Source organism: Hyla sarda, chromosome 4 (assembly GCF_029499605.1).
Source record: "Hyla sarda isolate aHylSar1 chromosome 4, aHylSar1.hap1, whole genome shotgun sequence".
In the NCBI taxonomy this organism is placed as follows: domain Eukaryota; kingdom Metazoa; phylum Chordata; class Amphibia; order Anura; family Hylidae; genus Hyla; species Hyla sarda.
Genome location: NC_079192.1, coordinates 22,788,781 through 22,808,858, shown reverse-complemented (window position 1 = coordinate 22,808,858; position 20,078 = coordinate 22,788,781). Strand labels below are relative to the sequence as shown.

General features: G+C 51.3%; 1 protein-coding gene across 2 annotated transcripts in view; it reads left to right on the top strand.

The window, feature by feature from the left end:
• The window catches only part of STAG3 (STAG3 cohesin complex component), a 249,753-nt gene that overhangs the window by 221,134 nt on the left and 8,541 nt on the right, over positions 1 to 20,078 (top strand). For both annotated transcript variants that reach the window (XM_056570147.1, XM_056570148.1), the window contains exons 30-31: positions 12,301 to 12,436; positions 16,069 to 16,149. In XM_056570147.1, coding sequence (XP_056426122.1) covers positions 12,301 to 12,436; positions 16,069 to 16,149 — 217 coding nt within the window. The remainder of the gene's footprint in view (positions 1 to 12,300; positions 12,437 to 16,068; positions 16,150 to 20,078) is intronic.

The window sequence follows — 20,078 nt, the reverse complement described above, 5'->3', positions numbered from 1 at the left end:
CCGTCCAGAAATTCCCAATGCGCCCAGCGGCAACTGAATCGGCACCAGAACCACGCGGACATGACCGTCCCCATAGACTGCAATGTCTTTCACACAGATTCTGCCTAAAGAATGATCATGATCATTCTTATGCCAGCACTGAAATTCTGTAGTCTGCACTGTGCAGCGGAATCCCATTGCCAGCCATTGAATTCTGCTACACCAGAATTTCCGACTGAAATTCCTAAGCAGAATTCCAGACGGAAATTCCGTAGTGTGAACCTAGCCTTAAAGGGGTACTCCACTGAAGAACATTTTTTTTTTTTTAAATCAACTGGTGCCAGAAAGTTAAAAAGATTTGTAAATTACTTCTATTCAAAAATCTTAATCCTTCCAGTACTTATCAGCTGCTGTATAATCCCCAGGAAGTTTTTTATTTTTGAATTTTCTTTCTTTCTGACCACAGTGCTCTCTGCTGACACCTCCAGAGTAGGAGCAAATCCCCATAGAAAACCTATCCTGCTCTGGACAGTTCCTGACATGGACAGAGGTGTCAGCAGAGAGCACTGTGGTCAGACAGAAAGGAAATAAAATTTAAAAAGAGAATTTCCTGTGGATTATACAGCAGCTGATAAGTACTGGAGGGATTAATATTTTTTTTAATAGAAGTTATTTACAAATCGGTTTAACTTTCTGGCACCAGTTGATAAAAAAAAATGTTTTCCAGTGGAGTACCCCTTAAAGGTTATCAGTATTTGTATACCCACTCATCAGACAGATTGTATATTTAATCCCTATAACATCGGTGCATAGTGTGGGAAACCTCTTTAGGGTGTATTCACATGTACAGTATCCTGCACATATTTGATGCGCAGGATTTGAAGCAGCAGATTTAATGCTGTGTTCAGTCATTTCGTGTACATTGAAATCTGTATCTTCAAATCCTGCGCATCAAATATGCGCAGGATACTATAGGTGTGAATACACCCTTAGGGTAGAGTCACATGTGCCATATTTTGCTGCATATTTTCTGTAGCTGATTTTGCAATCCATTGACTTTAATGGGTAGAAAAATATGGAGCAAAATACGGCACATGTGACCTTACTCTTAAAGGGGTACTCCGCCCATAGACATCTTATCCCCTATCCAAAGGACAGGGGATAAAATGTCTGATCACGGGGGTCCCGCCACTGGGGACCCTCGCGATCTTGGCTGCGGCACCCCAGATATTCGGTGCACGGAGCGAACTTCGTTCCGTGCCGGATGACTGGCGATGTGGGGCAGAGGTTCGTGACGTCACGGTCACACCCTGCTCTTGATGTCGTGGCCACGCCCCCTCAATGCAAGTCTATGGGGGGGCGTGGCGGCCTTTACGCCCCCTCCCATAGACTTGCATTGAGGGGGCGTGGTCGGGACGTCACAAGCGGGGTGTGGCCGTGATGTCACGAGCCTCCGGTGCTGAACCCGACGCTCTAAACCAAAGCTGGTTGCAGCACAGATATCGCAGAGTCCCCAGCGGCGGGACCCCCACAATCAGACATATTATCCCCTATCCTTTGGATAGAGGATAAGATGTCTAGGGGCGGAGTACCCCTTTAAAGTGATTCTCCACCTCTTAACATTGTTAGGTCCAACCTTCTGTGCTGAATACAGTAGACTACTTTTAAAGGGTCTGAGCCTATTATTATTTTTATACGAAAAATAGAGTTTAGAATCCCCTGTACCAGATAACAGAAGTAAAAAAAAAAAAAAAGGAGCTTTTTTATGCTTACCGCAAAATCTCTTTCTCAAAGGATCCATTGGGGGACACAGATCATGGGTGTATGCTGCTGTCACTAGGAGGCTTGCCACTGTGGCAACAAGAAAAGTCTGCTCCTCCCAGCAGGGTATATCCGCCCACAGGCACCTGAGGTAATCAGTTTTAGTCCCAGAGGAATAGGAGAAGACCGACAGGTCAAGAGAAAACCACAAACTGTCCGAGCAATCAGAAGAAAAGGCAACTGAACACACCTTCGGACAGATAACTGAAATGGGAACACCAGAAAAAAGGGTGGGAGCTGTGTCCCCCAATGGATCTTTCGAGAAAGAGATTTTACGGTAAGCATAAAAAATCTCCTTTCTCTATCGGCTCCATTGGGGGACACAGACCGTGGGTGTATCTTGCTGTCTCTAGGAGGTGTGACACTATGGTAATAAAAAAGTCAGCTCCTCCCAGCAGGATATACCTGCCTTCAGGCTCTGAGCTAGTCAGTTAAAGCTTAGTGTCTGAAGGAGGTGGACTGGTCTGGGTTTTTTATTCCCTTTTCTTTCTGTTTTCAGGTGGGGACTCAGGAACTGCGGTTCACTGTTTCCACATTGCGAGTAAGGGGGCACAGACATTGCGTATATGCGCTGTTAACCCCCTCTCGCCAACGGTCAGCGCCTGGGTGGTACCTCATGGGTCCGGGTCCCCCTATGTCTCTGCTCGCCTCGCTCGTGCATAGCAGCCAGGCGTGATGCAGGGACCATAAGCCGACTGAAGACTTCACTGAAGGTTCCCGAAGGGCACTTTCAATTTGTAGCCCTCCCTTTCGGTCTAGCCACGGCTCCTCGGGTCTTTACAAAGGTCCTTGCGCCGGAGATGGGCCTGTTGTGGGCGAGGGGAATCTCGGTGATACCCTATGGACGACCTTCTCATCAAGACTCCATCCAGGGCCCAGAATCTGGACGTCACTCTCCACACTACGATTCGCTTCTGGTGGATGATCAACCAGGACAAGTCAGTCCTCCGTCCTACCCAGTCCCTAACCTTTCTCGGACTTCACTTCGACACGGCCTCTGCCCGAATTCGTCTTCCGCCGGACAAACGTCTGGCGCTCCGGTTGGGGGTCTGCTCCCTTCGGACCCAGGTATCGGTCTCCATCCGCACATGGTAGTCCTGGGTAGTATTGAAGTCCTGGGTCGGATGGTGGCAACTATGGAGGCCGTACCTTTTGCCCAGTTTCATTACCGCCCACTTCAACTGGTGATTCTCTCCCGATTGAACAGGTCTCCTCTGTCCCTCGATCGTCAGATTGTTCTCCCTCACAGGGTCCGTCAGTCTGTGCTCTGGTAGCTCCGCTCCCCCCTTCTTCTTCAAGAGCGGTCGTTTCTTCCCCTTCACTGGCAGGTTGCTACAACGGATGCCAGCCTGTCGGGCTGGGGCGGCGTGTTCAGAGATTGGACGGTTCAGGGACTCTGGTCTCCCCAGGAGACCCTTCTTCCGATAAACATATTTACGGCGGGTGATTCTTCTTTGTCTTCTTCATTGGGAGTCCATTCTTCAGTTCAGTCCTTTCCGCGTTCAGTCGGACAATGCCACGGCCGTGGCGTACATAACTCGTCAGGGCGGCACTCGCAGCTCGGCAGCCATGGCCAAGGTGACCAAGATTCTCTCCTGGGCGGAGAGCAAGGTTCCGGCCATTTCGGCGATTCACATCCCGGGGGTGCTCAACTGTAAAGCGGACATCCTCAGTCGGTCCTCACCTGACCCCGGCGAGTGGTCCCTACATCCAGAAGTCTTCGCGCATCCTCTGCGACCTCTGGGGCATTCCAGACGTGGACCTCTTCGCATCCCGGCACAATCGGAAGATCCTTCCGTTTGTGTCCAAGTCCCGGGACCCTCAGGCTCTGGCCGTGGACGCCCTAGTGATTCCTTGGGCGGGGTTTGCCCTACCCTATCTGTTCCCTCCTCTTCTGCTTCTTCCCAGGGTGCTGAGGAAGCTCAAGGCAGAGGGCGTCCCCGCCATTCTGGTTGCTCCAGATTGGCCCCGAAGGTCATGGTATGACAACGTAGTCAGGCTCCTGGACGACACTCCACTGCGCCTTCCTCTCCGTCCGGACCTGCTCTCTTAGGGTCCTCTTTGCCACCCCAATTTACAGTCGCTGCATTTGACGGCGTGGCGGTTGAGACCGCGGTTTTGAGGGCCCGCGGGTTCTCTTCCCAAGTCATTCGCACCATGCTCAAGGCTCGTAAGCCCTCCTCTGCAAGGATTTACCACCGTACTTGGAGGTCTTATTTTCGTTGGTGTGAAGCACAGGACTTCTCCCCAATGACTTTCCCTGTTCCCCGTCTTCTCTCCTTTTTGCAGTCGGGGTTTGAACTGGGGTTGTCTCTCAGTTCCCTTAAGGGTCTTGTTTCGGCCCTTACTGTTCTTTTCCAGCGGCCCCTGGCATCTAATCCTCATGTCCGGACCTTCCTGCAAGGAGTGGCACACGCTGTTCCTCCTTATCGGTCACCTTGTCCCCCTTTGGACTTGAATTTGGTTCTGAGTGCCCTCCAGGGTGCACCCTTTGAGCCCCTTAGAGAGGTGTCTCTCCGCCTCCATTCTTGGAAAGTGGCGTTTCTGGTGGCTATCACCTCCATCCGGAGGGTGTCTGAATTGGCAGGTCTTTCCTGCCGTTCTCCGTTTCTGGTGATCCATCAGGACAAGGTCGTTTTCCGGCCAGTTCCTTCTTTTTGCCTAAGGTGGTCTCGGCCTTTCATCTCAATGAGGACATTGTCCTCCCGTATTTTTGTCCTACTCCCTCTCATCCTAGGGAGCGCTTACTACACAAGCTGGATGTAGTCCGGGCTGTTCGGGCTTATCTCTTCATCACTTCTTCGTTTCGTCAGTGTGATTCCTTTTTTGTCCTTATGGACTGTCGTCGCAAGGGACAACCTGCTTCCAAGGCCACCATTTCTAGGTGGATTAGGTCCGCCATTTCGGAAGCCTATCACTGCAAGGGGAAGATTCCTCCTTTCAGGGTTGTGGCTCATTCCACTCATTCTGTCGGGGCATCCTGGGCTCTCCAGAATAGAGCCTCGCAGATTTGCAAGGTGGCTACCTGGTCGTCTATGCACACTTTCTCAAGGTTTTACCGAGTTCATACTTTCGCATGGGCTGAAATCTCTTTCTCGAAGGATCCATTGGGGGATCCATTATGTTTTTCCTTCTGGTTCTCGGACAGTTTTTGGGTTTTCCTTGACCTATTGGTCTCCTGCTATTGCTCTGGAACTTAAACTGACTAGCTCAGAGCCAGAAGGCGGGTATATCCTGCTGGGAGGAGCTGACTTTTTTATTACCATAGTGTCACACCTCCTAGAGACAGCAAGATACACCCACGGTCTGTGTCCCCCAATGGATCCTTCGAGAAAGAGATTTTACGGTAAGTCTTAAAAAATCTCCTTTTTCTCTATCGGCTCCATTGGGGACACAGACCATGGGACGTACCAAAGCCGTCCCTTGGGTGGGTAAGGAATCAGACAGATGGACGGAGGGACCACTGCCGTCTGCAACATCTTACAGCCCAGAGTAGCATCAACTGATGCGAAGGTATGAATCTGGTAGCACCTTGAGAAAGAGTGCAAAGACGACCACGCGGACGCCTTACAGAACTGCAAGGCCGAAGCCACATAGCGGAGGGCCCAGGATGCCCCGAAAAACGGGTGGAATGAGCCAAAACCCTGAAGGGTGGGATCTTCCCCTTGCAGCGGTAAGCTCCCAAAATGGTTGTCTTGTCCAACGACCACAACAAGTTGTGGAATAAATGCTTCCAGGGATGAGAAGGGGCCGGACAAAAGGACGGTAGGACGATGTTCTCATTGAGATGAAAAAGCCAAAACCATATCAAGTACGAAGGACGGACCTGGACGGAAAACAAAACAACTTGTCCTGGTATACAACCAGGAAGGGAGAACGGCAGGAGAGAGCTGCCAGCTCTGACAACCTCCTAACAGAAGGAAGAGCAATAAGGAACGCCACCTTCCGGGGAAGGAGGCGAAGAGAAATGTCCCTGAGAGATTCAAAAGGGGGGCCTTGCAGGGCATCTAAGACCAAGTGCAAGTCCCAAGGGGAAAAAAAGGGACTAATAAGGAGGGGCAGCTTGTGCCACTCCCTGAACTAGGTTCGGACCTGATAATTGAACGCCAGAGAACGTTGAAAAAGAATGGAAACGGCCGAACCTTTGACCGCTAAGAGAGCTGAAAGCCAACCACGACCGGAGAAAAAGGCTGAGTTTCACACCAACAGAAATAAGACCGCCAGGTATGGTGGTAAATCTTTGCAGAGGAAGGCTTGTGAGCCCTCAGCATGGTGCGAACCACTTGGGAAGGGAAACCGCTGTCTCAACTGCCACGCCGTCAAAAGCAGAGATGGCAAATAGGGGTGGCACAGGAGACCTGATATAGGAGGTCTGGACGATAGGGAAGGTGCAGCGGTAAGTAGAGGAGCCTGACCACGACGACGTACCACGCCTGCCGGGGCCAGTCTGGGCCACAAGAATGGCGGAAACGCCCTCTGCTGTGAGTTTCCTCAGGACCCCGATAAGAGAGGAAGGGGAGGAAACAGATAAGGTAGGGAAAAGACCGACAAATAAACAGATAAGGTAGGGAAAAGACCGACCAATAAACAGATAAGGTAGGGCAAAGCCCGACCAAGAGAGAGGAACGCTTGGTTGTGGCGGGATGTGCAGAGGTCCACGCCTGGAGCGCCCCAGAGGTTGCAGATGTAGGGACCACTCGCCTTGGACGGCTGAGGACCGGCTGAGAAAGACCACATCCCAGAGACGCCCGGCATGAAGAGCGCTGAGATGGCCGGAAACCTGAGTTCCGCCCAGAAGGGAATTTCCCAAGAAGCAAGCAAAGAAAGGATTGCCCTAGGCCCCAACATGTTGAAGGGGAAAAGGGCTTCTTGAGGGACCAAGGCCCCAGACCGGCCGGTCCTTGAAAACATCTCCCCAGCCCGACAGACTGGCAGGGAGGGGCAGGAAGGAGCGCCCCCGAAAAATCGGGGTAGAAACGAAGCCACCATAGAAGGGACCGACAAGACTGTCGAGAGAGAACGATCTTGCGGTCGAGAGACAATGGAGACCTGTCCCACCGGAAGAGAATCACCAGTTGAAGAGGTCGGTGATGAAACTGGGCAAATGGCAAGGCCTCCACGGCCGCTGCTAACCGACCCAGGACATCCATGCAAAAGCGAATGGAAACTGGAGCGGGGTGCCGAAGTCATTGGACTCTTGATAAGAGAGTCAGCCGATTGGTCGGCGGAGTCGAAAGCGGGCAGAGGCCGAGTCGAACTGGAGCCTCAGGAGAGCGGTTGGACTTGTCCCGATTGACCATCCAACCGAAGTGAGACAAGGTCTGGAGGTTGAGACTAAGACTCTCCAGGATCTGGGCCCTGGCTGAAGCTCTGATCAGGAGGTCGTCCAAGTAAGGAGTCACGAAAACAACTGTTGTCCGTAAAAGGGCTATCACAGGTGCCAGGACTTTGGTAAAGGTCTGCGGAGAAGTGGTCAGACCGAGATGGAGAGCCACAATAGAAAATGACTGTCTGGAACTACAAACCGGAGGTACCTCTGATGACCAGGAAACAATGAGATGTGGAGGCAGGCATCCTTGATGTCCACCGAGGAACGAAAATTCCCCATGAACCAGGGACGCCAGCACCGAACGGAGAGACTCCACTCGGGATGGGAGAACAGAAGATGCTGGCTGAGATACTCGAGAACCAAGATTGGGGGCGAACAGAAACGCCTTTCTTGGGGACTACAAAGAGGTTGGAATAAACCTCGAAAACATTCCCCTGAAGGAACCAGGACAATTACTCCCTGGATGAAAAAGGAGCTGGATCCTGAATGTGCGTGGTCCAGGCATCCCAGAAGAGTAAGAGGTGACCAACCACCCGAGAAAGGTCGGCGGGTGGGGGGGCGACCCTTCAGACCGAGAAAGGCCTACGGGTGCCTGATGGGGCCGCAAAATGGCCGGAACGGATAGCCGACCTCCGGGAGGGACAGGTCCGGAAGGAGGGAGCCCTCTTCCCGTGAAGGCGCCCGTCTGGACCCTTTGTTGGTACCCTTTGGTGGCACCAAAGGTCCGCAGAACCCGAAGGAGGACTTATGATGGAAAGTGCTTCTGTGAGCCTTATCCAGACGTAATAAAGTACTCTTTTCCGCCCGTCGCCTCACTTCCTGAAGGCGGCGTCCACATTCCAGGCTTTAAGCCACATGGAGGGACGGTGGCTACAAGGTAGCTTGTGGCAAAGGCAGCACAGTGGCTGCGCATGGAAGCAGAACACAGAAAATCTTCATCTGCGGAGCATCAGAGAGCTAGATTAAATAAATCCTCCAGAGGGATCTTGAAGACTACCCTGGCGGAGATGGGAGACCATACAGAAAGGGCCCTTGACACCCAGGCCGAAGCAAAATCAGGAAGATCCTGCTGTCTCAAAGGCAAAGTTTGCCAAAGTCTCCACCTTGATGTCCGCTGGACCCTTGAAGGCAGCCGCATCAGCCAACGGCCATGTAGGCGCCTTAGAGAGGCAGGAGACCGGCAGATCCACAGTTGGAGAGGAGGTCCACCGAGCAATGAGGTCCTTGGCGAAGGGATACCGCGCTTGAACCTTCTTCGTTTCCAGAATGTTCTTGTCAGGGTGCCTCCAGGTGGATACCAGCAGGGCGTAAAATTCAACGTGAGAGCTGAAGGTCTTGGGTGCCGGTCGGGCACGAAAAAAGGAGACTTCTGGAGCCACGTCCGAAGTTCCTGGGTCCTTTAGATGGAAGGTGTCTCTTATGGCCGAACCAATGAGTAAACCACATCAGGCATCCGTGCGTTCCTTTGAGTCGAAGGCCAAATCAGAAACCTCATCCACAAGTTCCCCAGGTGAATGGGAACGAGGTGAGGCAGCCCTGGAAGAGGTCGGGCACGATGAGAGGAAACTTCTGGACCACATCCGAAGTTCCTGGGTCCTTTAGCTGGAAGGTGTCTCTTATGGCCGAAACCAATGAGTACACAACAGCAGGCATATCCATGCGGTCCTCTGAGTCAGAGGCCGAATCAGAAACCTCATCCACAAGTTCTCCGGGTGAATGGGAACGAGGTGAGGCAGCCCTGGAGGTTGGGCACGATGAAAGGAAACTTCTGGAGCCACGTCCGAAGTTCCTGGGACCTCTAGATGGAAGGTGTCTCTTATGGCCGAGACCAATGAGTGCACCATGTCCGACATATCCGTGCGGTCCTCTGAATCAGACGCCGAATCGGAAACTTCATCCACAAGTTCTCCAGGTGAATGGGAACGTGTGAGGTGGCCCTGGAAGAGAGGGAGACGGACCTGGTACGCGGGTCTGGAGAGCCAGAGCGGCGACCATGGGAGCCGTCCTCTAGGGGAGTGACGCTTGCTACAGGGCGGAGTAACGAGGCGATGCCTGTGAGGGGAACGCCCGTGCCTGCAAGACTCGGAGGATGAGTCAGATGAAAAACACCCCTATGACGCTGCAAGAGCATCAGTATACGGGGAGCGTGGGACCCTCCGGATGGCCGGAAGGGTCTCTCCATTGCAGTCACCACATAACGGGAGACCTGAGCCAAGTCGGATATAGACTGAGGGAGGGAGAGAACCCAGGCTGGAGGGGTGGCCGAACCCACCGGGTCAGGAAGACAACCGGGGTAGAATAGCAGGGGGGTCTGGGGGAGCAGGCAGAGCAAGTGGGTTCAGCAGAAACGGGCATTTTGGAGTTACAGCTTTTACAGACAAAATGGGAAACTAACATTCCAGTTGTCTGTTTTGAGGGAGGAACAGTTCTGGGCACGGACATAGTGAAAAAAGAACTCACTCACCCAAGTCTGTGTCCCCAGGGCAGCTGCTGTGAAGAGAACTCCGTTCTAGTGTAGATAGAGAAGGTAGAAATGCCTGCCAATAGCAAGAGAAGGGCGTGCCAGAAGCAGGGGCACTGCTGATTGGCCCCTGCCACCATAATCGTGTGCACAGCGCTGATTGGTGGTCAGTTCGTGCCCCTAGACGCTCCGGCGATCCTGGTTGGGCGGAGCTAAAGCGCCCCGGCCGCCGAAATTTCAACAGGAAACACAGTAATGGCGCCCGCTCCTTGCCCCGAGCGCACATGTCATTCGCATATGTGCTCGCGGGGAACTGAGCGGGCGAGACGCCGCCGGCAGTAGCCTGCTGCCGTAAGTGAAAGTAAGCCGGCCCTCGCATAGAAGAACGTCGCAGCTGTCAGCCGCTTAAAGTAAAACACCCACATCTGTTTGAATGAAATGTGAAGTTAGCTGTGCCCCATCCAAAATGCCACTGCTCACCCCAGTAATAAAGAGACCCCCTGTCCAGGCCACCCCCATTAGACCCTTAGAAAGGTGGGCCAAAAACTGAGGGTCTCCAGAGGTTGCAAATCTGCACCTAAGGGAGAAAGGGAAAAATACTCACCTCAGTCAGAAGAACTTACCTAATGAAGTCTTCTATGAAGCTTTCAGTCAGCTTTTTGTCACCTGCATCACGCCGGGCTACCATGTGCCAGCGAGGCGAGCAGGGAATAGGGGGACCCGGACCCATGAGGTACAACCCCAGGCGCTGACCGTTGGCGAGAGGGGGTTGACAGTACATATACGCAATGTCTGTGCCCCCTCAATCGCAATGGGGAAACAGTGAGCCGCAGTTCCTGAGTCCCCACCTGAAAACAGGAAAGAAAATGGAATAAAAAACTAACACATCCCTAAAATTAGGAAAATAATAAAACATAAGATCTGGTCTGGAGAGAACTCCAGACCATGTCCACTTCCTTAAGACACTAAGCTAAAACTGATTACCTCGGGTGCCTGTGGGCGGGTATACCCTGCTGGGAGGAGCCGACTTTTCTTGTTGCCATAGTGTCGAGCCTCCTAGTGACAGTAGCATACACCCATGGTCTGTGTCCCCCAATGGAGCCAACAGAGAAAAGCTATTTCATCATATAAATCCTCCACATGGGGTATGTTTATATTATAAGAGCACATGACTGCTACATGCGCTGCACATACTAACATGTATGTAGGTTATAACACAGCATACTATGCAAACTCCACCTGTAATTCTGGGTGAATCCCCTCCTCTGGAAGCCCTTTATGTCCACAACAATCTAATAAACGCTGTCACTTTCTGCCGGGACTTCTCCATTAGAGACCACTAGAAGATTGAACATGTTCAATCTTCTGGCGGAAACAAATTCTTTGTCGGAAGTTCCGCTATGGAACTTCTGTTGCGTGAACTAAGAAGCAGAATCTCTTTGTGAAATTTACATAGTGTAAACAGGGCCTATAGAGGAGAAGAAAAACTGTATTTTTCCTTTTTTGAGAGAGATCTGTCTTGGGAATAGTGTCTGTTTTGTGTGTGGTGTATCTATATCCACATCGCTGCTACACTATACCGCACTAAAGCAGTGTTTCCCAAGCAGTGTCCCTCCAGCTGTTGCAAAACTACACCTCCTAGCATGCCCAGACAGCCAAAGACACCAGAATGTATGTCTGCGCATGCGTGCATCTATTGGTAGAATCGGTGGTTAGATATATATACGTGGCCTCTGTGAGGCAGGTACACGCATGCGCGCCCATTGATACCTGCTGTTAACAGTGGTGACACGTTAATCTGCAATAGGCAGGTGTCTTATACGCGTGCGTAGTGATGTATCTACACACCGCGCACGCGTCAACCTTAGTATGGCGATACGTCATCGCGCTGCGCGTAACCCGCGCATGCGCATCAATATGGCGCTTGGAACCACACGCGGGACGCCGCAGCTGCTAGTAGAGGTACACATTCATATTTCTATGTTCTTATTGGTTGGACTGCATATAAATTGGCTCTTTGGACTTAATCAACTCACTCCCTGAGGAAGCGAAACGGCGTAGAGGTGGTCCTGGGCATGTAAGTACAGCACATTGTTCACTCTCATTGGGACATGGGATCTGTATTTGGTTGGCTCTATGCTGATGGTGGTTGGATGAGGCTCTATAACTATTGTTCTTGAGCTCACCTGTCCTCCATCCCTATCCCATTTATCCCTTAGAGTTAACAATCTGATGTCTTAATATTTACTGCTGTATCTTAATATATGGTATGTTGTGTTCTAGCGGGGATGTCCGGTTTATATAACAGGCTTGATTCAGCTATATACTTGCTCGGATATTTAACCTACTTATGTCAATTAGCACCTTATATACATCAATTACTATTACCTTTTGCCCTGTGCTATGACTTTATTCTTCTAACTGCTGCTGGTCTATTTTATATTTATACTTCATTGTTTGTGTTTTAACATGTGTAACAATAAAGATTGTTTTTTTTTTTTATTATATAGTTGTGTTCCATAGGTTTAAATTTAGTGATGCATGGGGCACCCTCTTTATGCTGTTGCAAAATTACACCTCCTAGGATGCCCGGAGAGCATGTGCCTGTCCAGGCATGCAGAGAGTTGTAGTTTTTCAACAGCTGTAGGCACGCTGCTTGAGAAACACTGCCCTGTATTCATGGATGATGATCTTCCTGTCTTTATTGCAGAGGATTTCAGCAGTGTCCTGGGTGATGAGGAAGAAGGGCAGTCACCTCTAATGTCTTCTACCGTGCTGCGCAGGAGGAAGGCCACGCCAGCTACGACACATGACAGAGAAGAATCCGATTCTGATTTTGATACCAGGTGAGAAACTTAAATGGGCGCTGTCACTTCAAAAAAAGTCCTAGGTACATGTCAGAAGTTTTGATCTTGGGGACTAAGGGGGGAATTTATCATTAGTGGTAGAAGCTTTTTCTTTTCTATATGTAGCGCAAATTTTTGCACAGTGAGTTATTTATTTAGTAACTTTTTTACAAGTAGTCTATTTTTTTGTGTATTGTAGAATGCATTTTGCAGTGGATACTAATTTATCATGTGTGTCTTTTTTGTTTAGACACATTTTTTTTTACGCAAAAATACACCATCAAAAAGGACACGTAGGAAAGTGTTCTACCGAGACAGCCTGGGGATGCAGGAGCCGTCCCTCAACACTGCTAAACGACAACTACTCCCATCATGGGACAGAGTCTGTCCCATGATGGGAATAGTTTTAGTTTCGCACGCTGAGGGACGGCACTTGCACATCCCCCGGCTGCAGGATTCTTTTAGGACTACTATTCCCATCATGGACAGACTCTGCCATGATGGGAGTTATAGTCCAGGGGCTGAGGGGAAGATTGCAGCAGGTCATTTTCCACAGACCTGCTGCGACCCGCATGCAGCTCCACTGCACTCCCCGCCGGCTCCAGGCTACTGTATACGCTTTCACTATTCATAATCGTTGCCACCGGGAGACCGGAGCTCTGATTGGTGAATAGCTATGAATAGGTGAAAAGTGTATACAGTAGCCTGGAGCCCCATGTGTTACTGGCTTGTTAACTTAATAAATGCGGATTGCAGTGGGTCTCAGCAGAATGACCTGCTGTGATCTGCCCCTCAGCCTCTGGACTATAACTCCCATCATGGAAGGAGTCTGTCCACGATGGGAGTAGTAGTCTGAGCTGTCCAAAAAGAGTCCTGCAGCTGGGGGATGTGCAAGTGCCTTCCCTCAGCGCTGCGGTACTACAACTACTCCTATCATTCATGGGACAGATTCTGTCCCATGATGGGAGTAGTAGTCCAAGGGGTAGAGGGACAGATCGAAAGGGGATGTGACTCCTGAGACCCCCTGCGACCTTTACTGCTCCTCCCCCTAGTGATGACGTCATTAGGGGGCGGAGCTACACCATCCAGGCCTGAAGCCAGGGTGGTAAGTATGGCTCTGTTCTCATTATTCATTTTGCGTAATGGGAACAGAGCCTTTCTAGCAGTGTGTTCCCACACAGGGAGACTCCAGCTGTTGCTTAACTACAGCCCCCCATTATGGGAGTTGTAGTTTTTCAAGAATTGAAGGCTCCCTGTTTAGGAACACGCTGCATTATGTGCGCTCTCCCCAGGGGAGAGCGCAAAAAATATACTAACACATATTTTTGTTTTTCTTTTCTTCTCATTTCAGATACGTGAATGTGGAGGACGACGTCAGATTCAGTGGACTGCGACGATGACCAGCGTTTTTTTATTTCAATAAAAGGTTAACGAGGGCTGTGAGGGACTGTTCTTTTAAACACTACCAACAGGTCCAGAGCGTCAAAAATTGCGCTCCTGGGCCTAGGCGGTAACAGGCTGGCGTTATTTAGGCTGGGGAGGGCCAGTAACAATGGTCCACGCCCACCCTGGTAACGTCAGGCTGGCTGTTGCTGCTTGGTTGGTATCTGGCTGACACTGAAAATAGGGGGAACCCTATATGTTTTAGTTTTTTTTAAATAAATAAATAAATAAAATGTGTGTGGTTCCCCCTATTTTCAGCATCAGCCAGATACCAACCAAGCAGCAACAGCCTGATATTACCAGGGTGGGCGAAGACCATTGTTACTGGCCCTCCCCAGCCTAAATAACGCCAGCCTGTTGGTACCGGCTCTTCCCGGCACCCCTGTGGTGGTGGGTACCGGGGTAATAATGGAGGGTTAGCGCTAGCTGATTTTGGTGCTAACACTAAGCCCCAGCTTAGTAATGGACTCTGTCTCCAAACAGCTTCCATTACTAAGCCTAAAAATACAATTATAAAAAACACGACACATTGAAAAAATGTTTTTATTTAAAAACAATACCCCACAGCCCTCGTTAACCCTTTTATTGACATTTAAAAAAACGCCAGTCATCGTCGCAATCCACCGAATCTGATGAAGTCCTCCGCGTTCACGTATCTGAAATGAGAAGAAAAAAAAAAAAGGTTAGTACATTTTTGGCGCTCTCCCCTGGGGTGTTCCTAAACAGGGAACCTCCAATTGTTTACGTCTGCCTACTGTATCCTGTATATACAGTCATCTATAGAAGGCTGTATATACAGGATAGCGCATAAAGACTTAACTCTGAACTGCTCAGCAGCAGCGTGGGTTAAAGGGTTACTCCGCACCCCTAGACATCTTATCCCCTATCCAAAGGATAGGGGATAAGATGTCAGATCGCCGAGGTCCTGCTGCTGGGGACCCCCGGGATCTGGGCTGCAGCACCCACCTGTATGGCTTCCACCTCACACCGGCATTGCTTGTGGCTTCGGATCCCGACCACAATGGCGGAAGAGCGTGACATCACGCAAGTATGGTAAATCTAGTGCAAATCTAGACCAACCAAAAAGATCTACAAAAAACTTCTACCTACACCAACATTGATAAGTTTCCCCCTAAGTGTTCAGACCCCCACCGATTAGGAGTACAAGCCTGGAGCATTCTGCGCTAAGCTCGTTCACTCCTCACTCTGTGCCACGTGATTGAGGCAAACTCACAATGTAAGCCTATGGGTTTGTCTTGGTCACAAGAACAGAGAGTAGGGAGAGGAGCGCTCAGTCACGAGCTCGTCTCCCAGCTTGTTCTATCTTGTTGTGCACTCCGACTGCTCCAAACTTTTGACATGTCTCTAGGACAGGTACACTTTAAAGAAGAACTCCGGCGAAAATGAACTTATCCCTTATTCACAGGATATGGGATAAGTAGCTGATGGCAGGGGGTCAAACCACTGGGGCCCCCCGTGATCACCGTTGAGGAGTGCGTACTGCAGCCGGCACGCACTCCATTAATTTCTATGGGAGCGTCGAAAAAGACCAGAGTACAGTTTTTGGGCATCATCGGCACTCCCATAGAAATGAATGAAGGACGTGCCATCTACCGGTAGACCACATGTGCTCCTCACTGAGAGCCCAAACAGCCAGACCCCCCTCGATCAGCTACCTATCTCCTATCCTGTGGATAGGGGATAAGTTCATTTTCGCAGGAGTACTCCTTTAAGTCAAGTTTGACACACAAGCATTATTACTTCCCTGGTGTATTGGACAAATTATCTGATATCACGGCACTGGCTTCTCCCCTTGGGTCTACCTTAACCTCCCCACTGCATCGCCATGTGACTTTTAAAAAGAACCTGTCAGGCCTACCTCCCCCTATCACTTCCAGTAACGCTTGTCACACCATCCTCCTCTGCTCCCCCCCCCCTCCCCCCCAGACTGGCTTGATTGACAGCCAGGAGCGGGAGAAGCCCAGCACTGGGGCTGTCAATCAAACCTGACTTATAAGGCAGGAGGGTTCAATGAGCGTGACTGGAAGCCACCGCATTGTGACTGGATACTAGTCATTTGCATACATCACAAGCAGTGCACCAAGTAATACGTTACGGCCTCTGTGTTTCCAAGATGAGAACGTCTGCTGTGTTATACACACCACTGTAATACATCTTCTCTGTGACAGCCAATCCTTCACTGTCCGCCGCCCACTGACGCAGAGGACACGAGGAGAAAATCAATTTGCCTTGCGCAGCAGTCTACGACGGTGAGTTAATAGGTTCTGGGCGTTGTAGTACCTTTGAATTTCCAGGTGGAATTTTTCCGCACGGAAATTCCGTTGTGTGAACGTGGCTTCATGGGGGATGTGTGGCTGATGGCTGCGCTTGTTTACAATGTGGCTTGGAACGGTCTATACCTGTAGTCTTCAACCTGCGGACCTCCAGATGTTGCAAAACTACAACTCCCAGCATGCCCGGACAGCTGTTGGCTGTCCGGGCTTGCTGGGAGTTGTAGTTTTGCAACATCTGGAGGTCCGCTGGTTGGAGATCACTGGTCTATACGGCCCTTAACTTCTTAGTAGGGTGCATCAAGTGTCCTGGTGGCAGAGGAGCTGCATCTATGGCGTTACATAAGCTGGGCCATACACATAAGACGTGGCAGCTGAACCCCCTGATATCAGCCTGGACTGGCCGACCATCTACTGTGATGGGAGGATCAGGCAAGGTCTAATCTTTTTGTTCTCAGGCAAATGAGATGTCCAGCAGCAGCTTTCTCTCTGTTCCCAATCAGAATGCGTCAACAGTAGGCCAAGCCGAGCGTGCAGCTGTTTGATGTTTTTGGGACACATAGCTGACAGTTCTCCTATGTCTATGGCCAGCTTTAGGCTAGGTTCACACGACGGAATGTCTACACAGAGAATCTCCGTGTGGACGTTCCGGACACTGCGGGGCGCCGGCATAATCTGCCGCTGCTAGGACCACACAGGAATGCATTCTGTGCAGACTCAGCACAAAGAACGAATGTTCAAACATGGAAAATGGAATTTCTCTATCGGCTCCATTGGGGGACACAGAACGAGGGTGTATGCTGCTGTCTCTAGGAGGTATGACACTATGGCAACAAAAAAAGTCGGCTCCTCCCAGCAGGATATACCCGCCTCCAAGCCCTGAGCTAATCAGTTTTAGCTTAGTGTCTGAAGGAGGTGGACATGAAGGAGGGGGCACAGACATTGCGTATAAGCGCTGTTCACCCCCTCTCGCCATGGGTCCGGGTCCCCCTATTCCCTGCTCGCTTCTCTCGCACATGGTAGCTCGGCGTGATGCAGGTAACAGAAAGCTGACTGAAGACCTCACAGAAGACTCCATTAGGTAAGTTCTTCTTACTGAGGTGAGTATATATTCCTCTCCCTTTAGGTGGTGACTTGCAACCTCTGAAGACCCTCATTTTTTGGCCCACCTTACAGAGTCCAAGGGGCTGGCCTGCGTTAGGGGCTCTATCTTTTATTCTGAAAAACAGACTTAACTTTCGCTTTTGGCAGCAGACGGCTGCCGGCGGATATGTGTATCGCCCGCTCACCTCCCCGTGGGCGCATATGCGGCTGACATGTTTGCTCGGGGCAAGGAGCGGGCGCCATTACTATTGTTCTTCTCGTCGGCCGAGGCGCTATAGCTCTGCCCACAGGGCCGCCAGAGCTTACTGGAGGCGCGAATTGTCCTCCAATCAGCGCCGTGCGCGTGATTTTCGGGGGCAGAGGCCAATCAGACAGTGCCCCTGCTCCAGGCATGCCCCTCCCTGGCTATTGGCTGGCCTGTTTCTCCCTCTCTATCTACACAGAGCAGAGTTCTCCTCACAGCAGCTGCCACAGGGGACACAGACTCGGGTGAGAGAGTTCTTTTTTCATTATGTCCGTACCCAGAACTGTTCCTCCCTCTAAACAGACAACTGGAGCGTTAGCTTCCTATTTTGTCTGTAAGAACTGTAATTCCAAAATGCCTGGTTCTGTTGAACCCACTTGCTCTGCCTGCTCCTCTGCTGCCCCACACCCCCTGGTACCCCCGGATGCTCTTTCAGTTCCGGTGGATTCGGCCGCCCCTCCAGCCTGGGTTTCTTCACTATCCCAGTATATGGCTGACTTGACCCAAGTCTCCCGTTCGGTGGCTGAGGCCTCCCGTGACGTGGTGTCTGCCTTGAAGAGGTCTGCCCCGCTCCTCTTCTCCACATACTTCACGCTCTCACAAGCGTACTAGTGGTGCATCTTCTGACTCTTCCATTGAGTCTTCAGGTAGACGTGGGTGCTCCCCTCGTGGGTCCCGCCCCCCGTGTCATCTGGTCACAAACGTCGCTCCTCCAGAGGACGTTCCCGGAGTCGCCACTCTGCCTCGCCAGAGCCACGTACCCTGCCAGGGTCGCCTCCTTCCAGGGCTGCCTCCACTCGTTCACATTCTCCTGGTGAACTGGCGGATGAGGCTTTCGAATCGGCATCTGACTCGGAGGACCGCTCGGATACAGTTGAAATGGTGAACTCATTGGTTGCGGCCATAAGAGACACCTTTCACTTAGAGGACCCAGGATCTTCGGACGTGACTCCTGAAGTATCCTTTCATCGTGCTAAACCGGCACCTCAAAGATTCAGCTCTCATGCTGAATTTGACACCCTTCTGGAATCTGCATGGAAACATCCGGACAAGAGGTTCCCGGGAATGAAGAAGGTTCAGGTGCGTTTCCCATTCGACAAGGACCTTGTCTCTAAGGTGGTTTCCCCTCCCTCAGTGGATCCACCAATTTCCCGCCTCTCTAAGTACTACACTGCCGCTAGCAGATGTGGCTGCTTTCAAGGATTCGACGGACAAGAAGGTGGAGTCCTTAGCGAAGTTTGCCTCTGAAGCAGCAGGCTCTTCTCTGCTTCCCGCCTTCGCCTCAGCTTGGGTGTCCAAGGCCCTATCGGTGTGGTGCTCAAAACTCTGTCAGGGTATCCAGGTGGGATCCCCCCCACAGGATCTATCTGCTTTGGTTCTCCAATGCTCTAAAGCTGGGGACTTTCTGTGCACAGCTTCAATGCAGTCAGCCCGTTGTGCTTCCTTTGCTGTGGGTCACCTGGCGGCCCTCCACTGTTCCATGTGGCTGAAGGCTTGGGATGCGGATGCCGCTTCCAAAAGGTCTCTCACAGAGCTTCCTTTTACTGGTGCCCATCTTTTTGGCAAGCGCCTTGACGAGATTATCTCTGAGGTGACGGGGGGCAAGAGTTCCTTGTTGCCTCAAAATAAGGCTCGCTCTACTTCCCAGAGGAAGTCATCTTCCTTTCGGACTTTTGGCCCCAATAAGGGGTCTGGGCAGGCGCCTTCGCGAGACAAGAAGGCCCCTCATTCCGGGCGCGCCCTTCTTGGAAGTCGGACACCAACCGTTCAGACCATTTTGCGGCCAAATCGGGCAACCGCAAACCCACTTCCGCATGAAGTGATGCCCCCACCCGCAGATTTTTCTCGGGTGGGAGGTCGTCCCTTACTTTTTCGAGACATCTGGACCACACACATTCAGGACTCTTGGGTCAAGGACTTGGTGTCCAACGGATACCGAATCGAATTTGCCTCCCTCCCGAGGGATCGTTTTTTTCAGTCCCGGGCCCCCGGTCTTCTTCTCTGGCGAAGCAGTTTCGGGAGGCTTTCCGGTCCCTGCTTCTCCAGCGAGTTATTGTCCCCGTTCCCCCAAGGGAACGTTTTCGGGGTTTCTATTCCAATCTTTTTGTGGTCCCCAAGAAGGGCGGTTCTGTGCGGCCAATCCTGGACCGCAAGCGTCTCAACCGCCATCTTCTCATCCGCCACTTCGGATGTGGCATCCATGGAACAAGGGGCATTTCTTTCTTCGGTGGACATCAAAGATGCCTACCTCCATGTTCCAATATTTCCCGGCCATCAGCGGTACCTCCGCTTTGCGGTTCCGGGGGGGCATTTTCAATTCGTAGCCCTTCCCTTTGGTCTGGCCACTGCTCCTCGGGTCTTTACCAAGATCCTTGCACCAGTGATAGCCCTGTTGCGGTCAAGAGGAGTCTCAGTGATCCCTTACCTGGACGACCTTCTCATCAAGGCTCCCACCAGAGTCCAGACCCTGGAGAATGTGGATCTCACCCTCCAGACCCTGGATCGCTTCGGGTGGATGGTCAACCGGGACAAGTCTGTCCTTTCTCCCACCCAGTCTCTG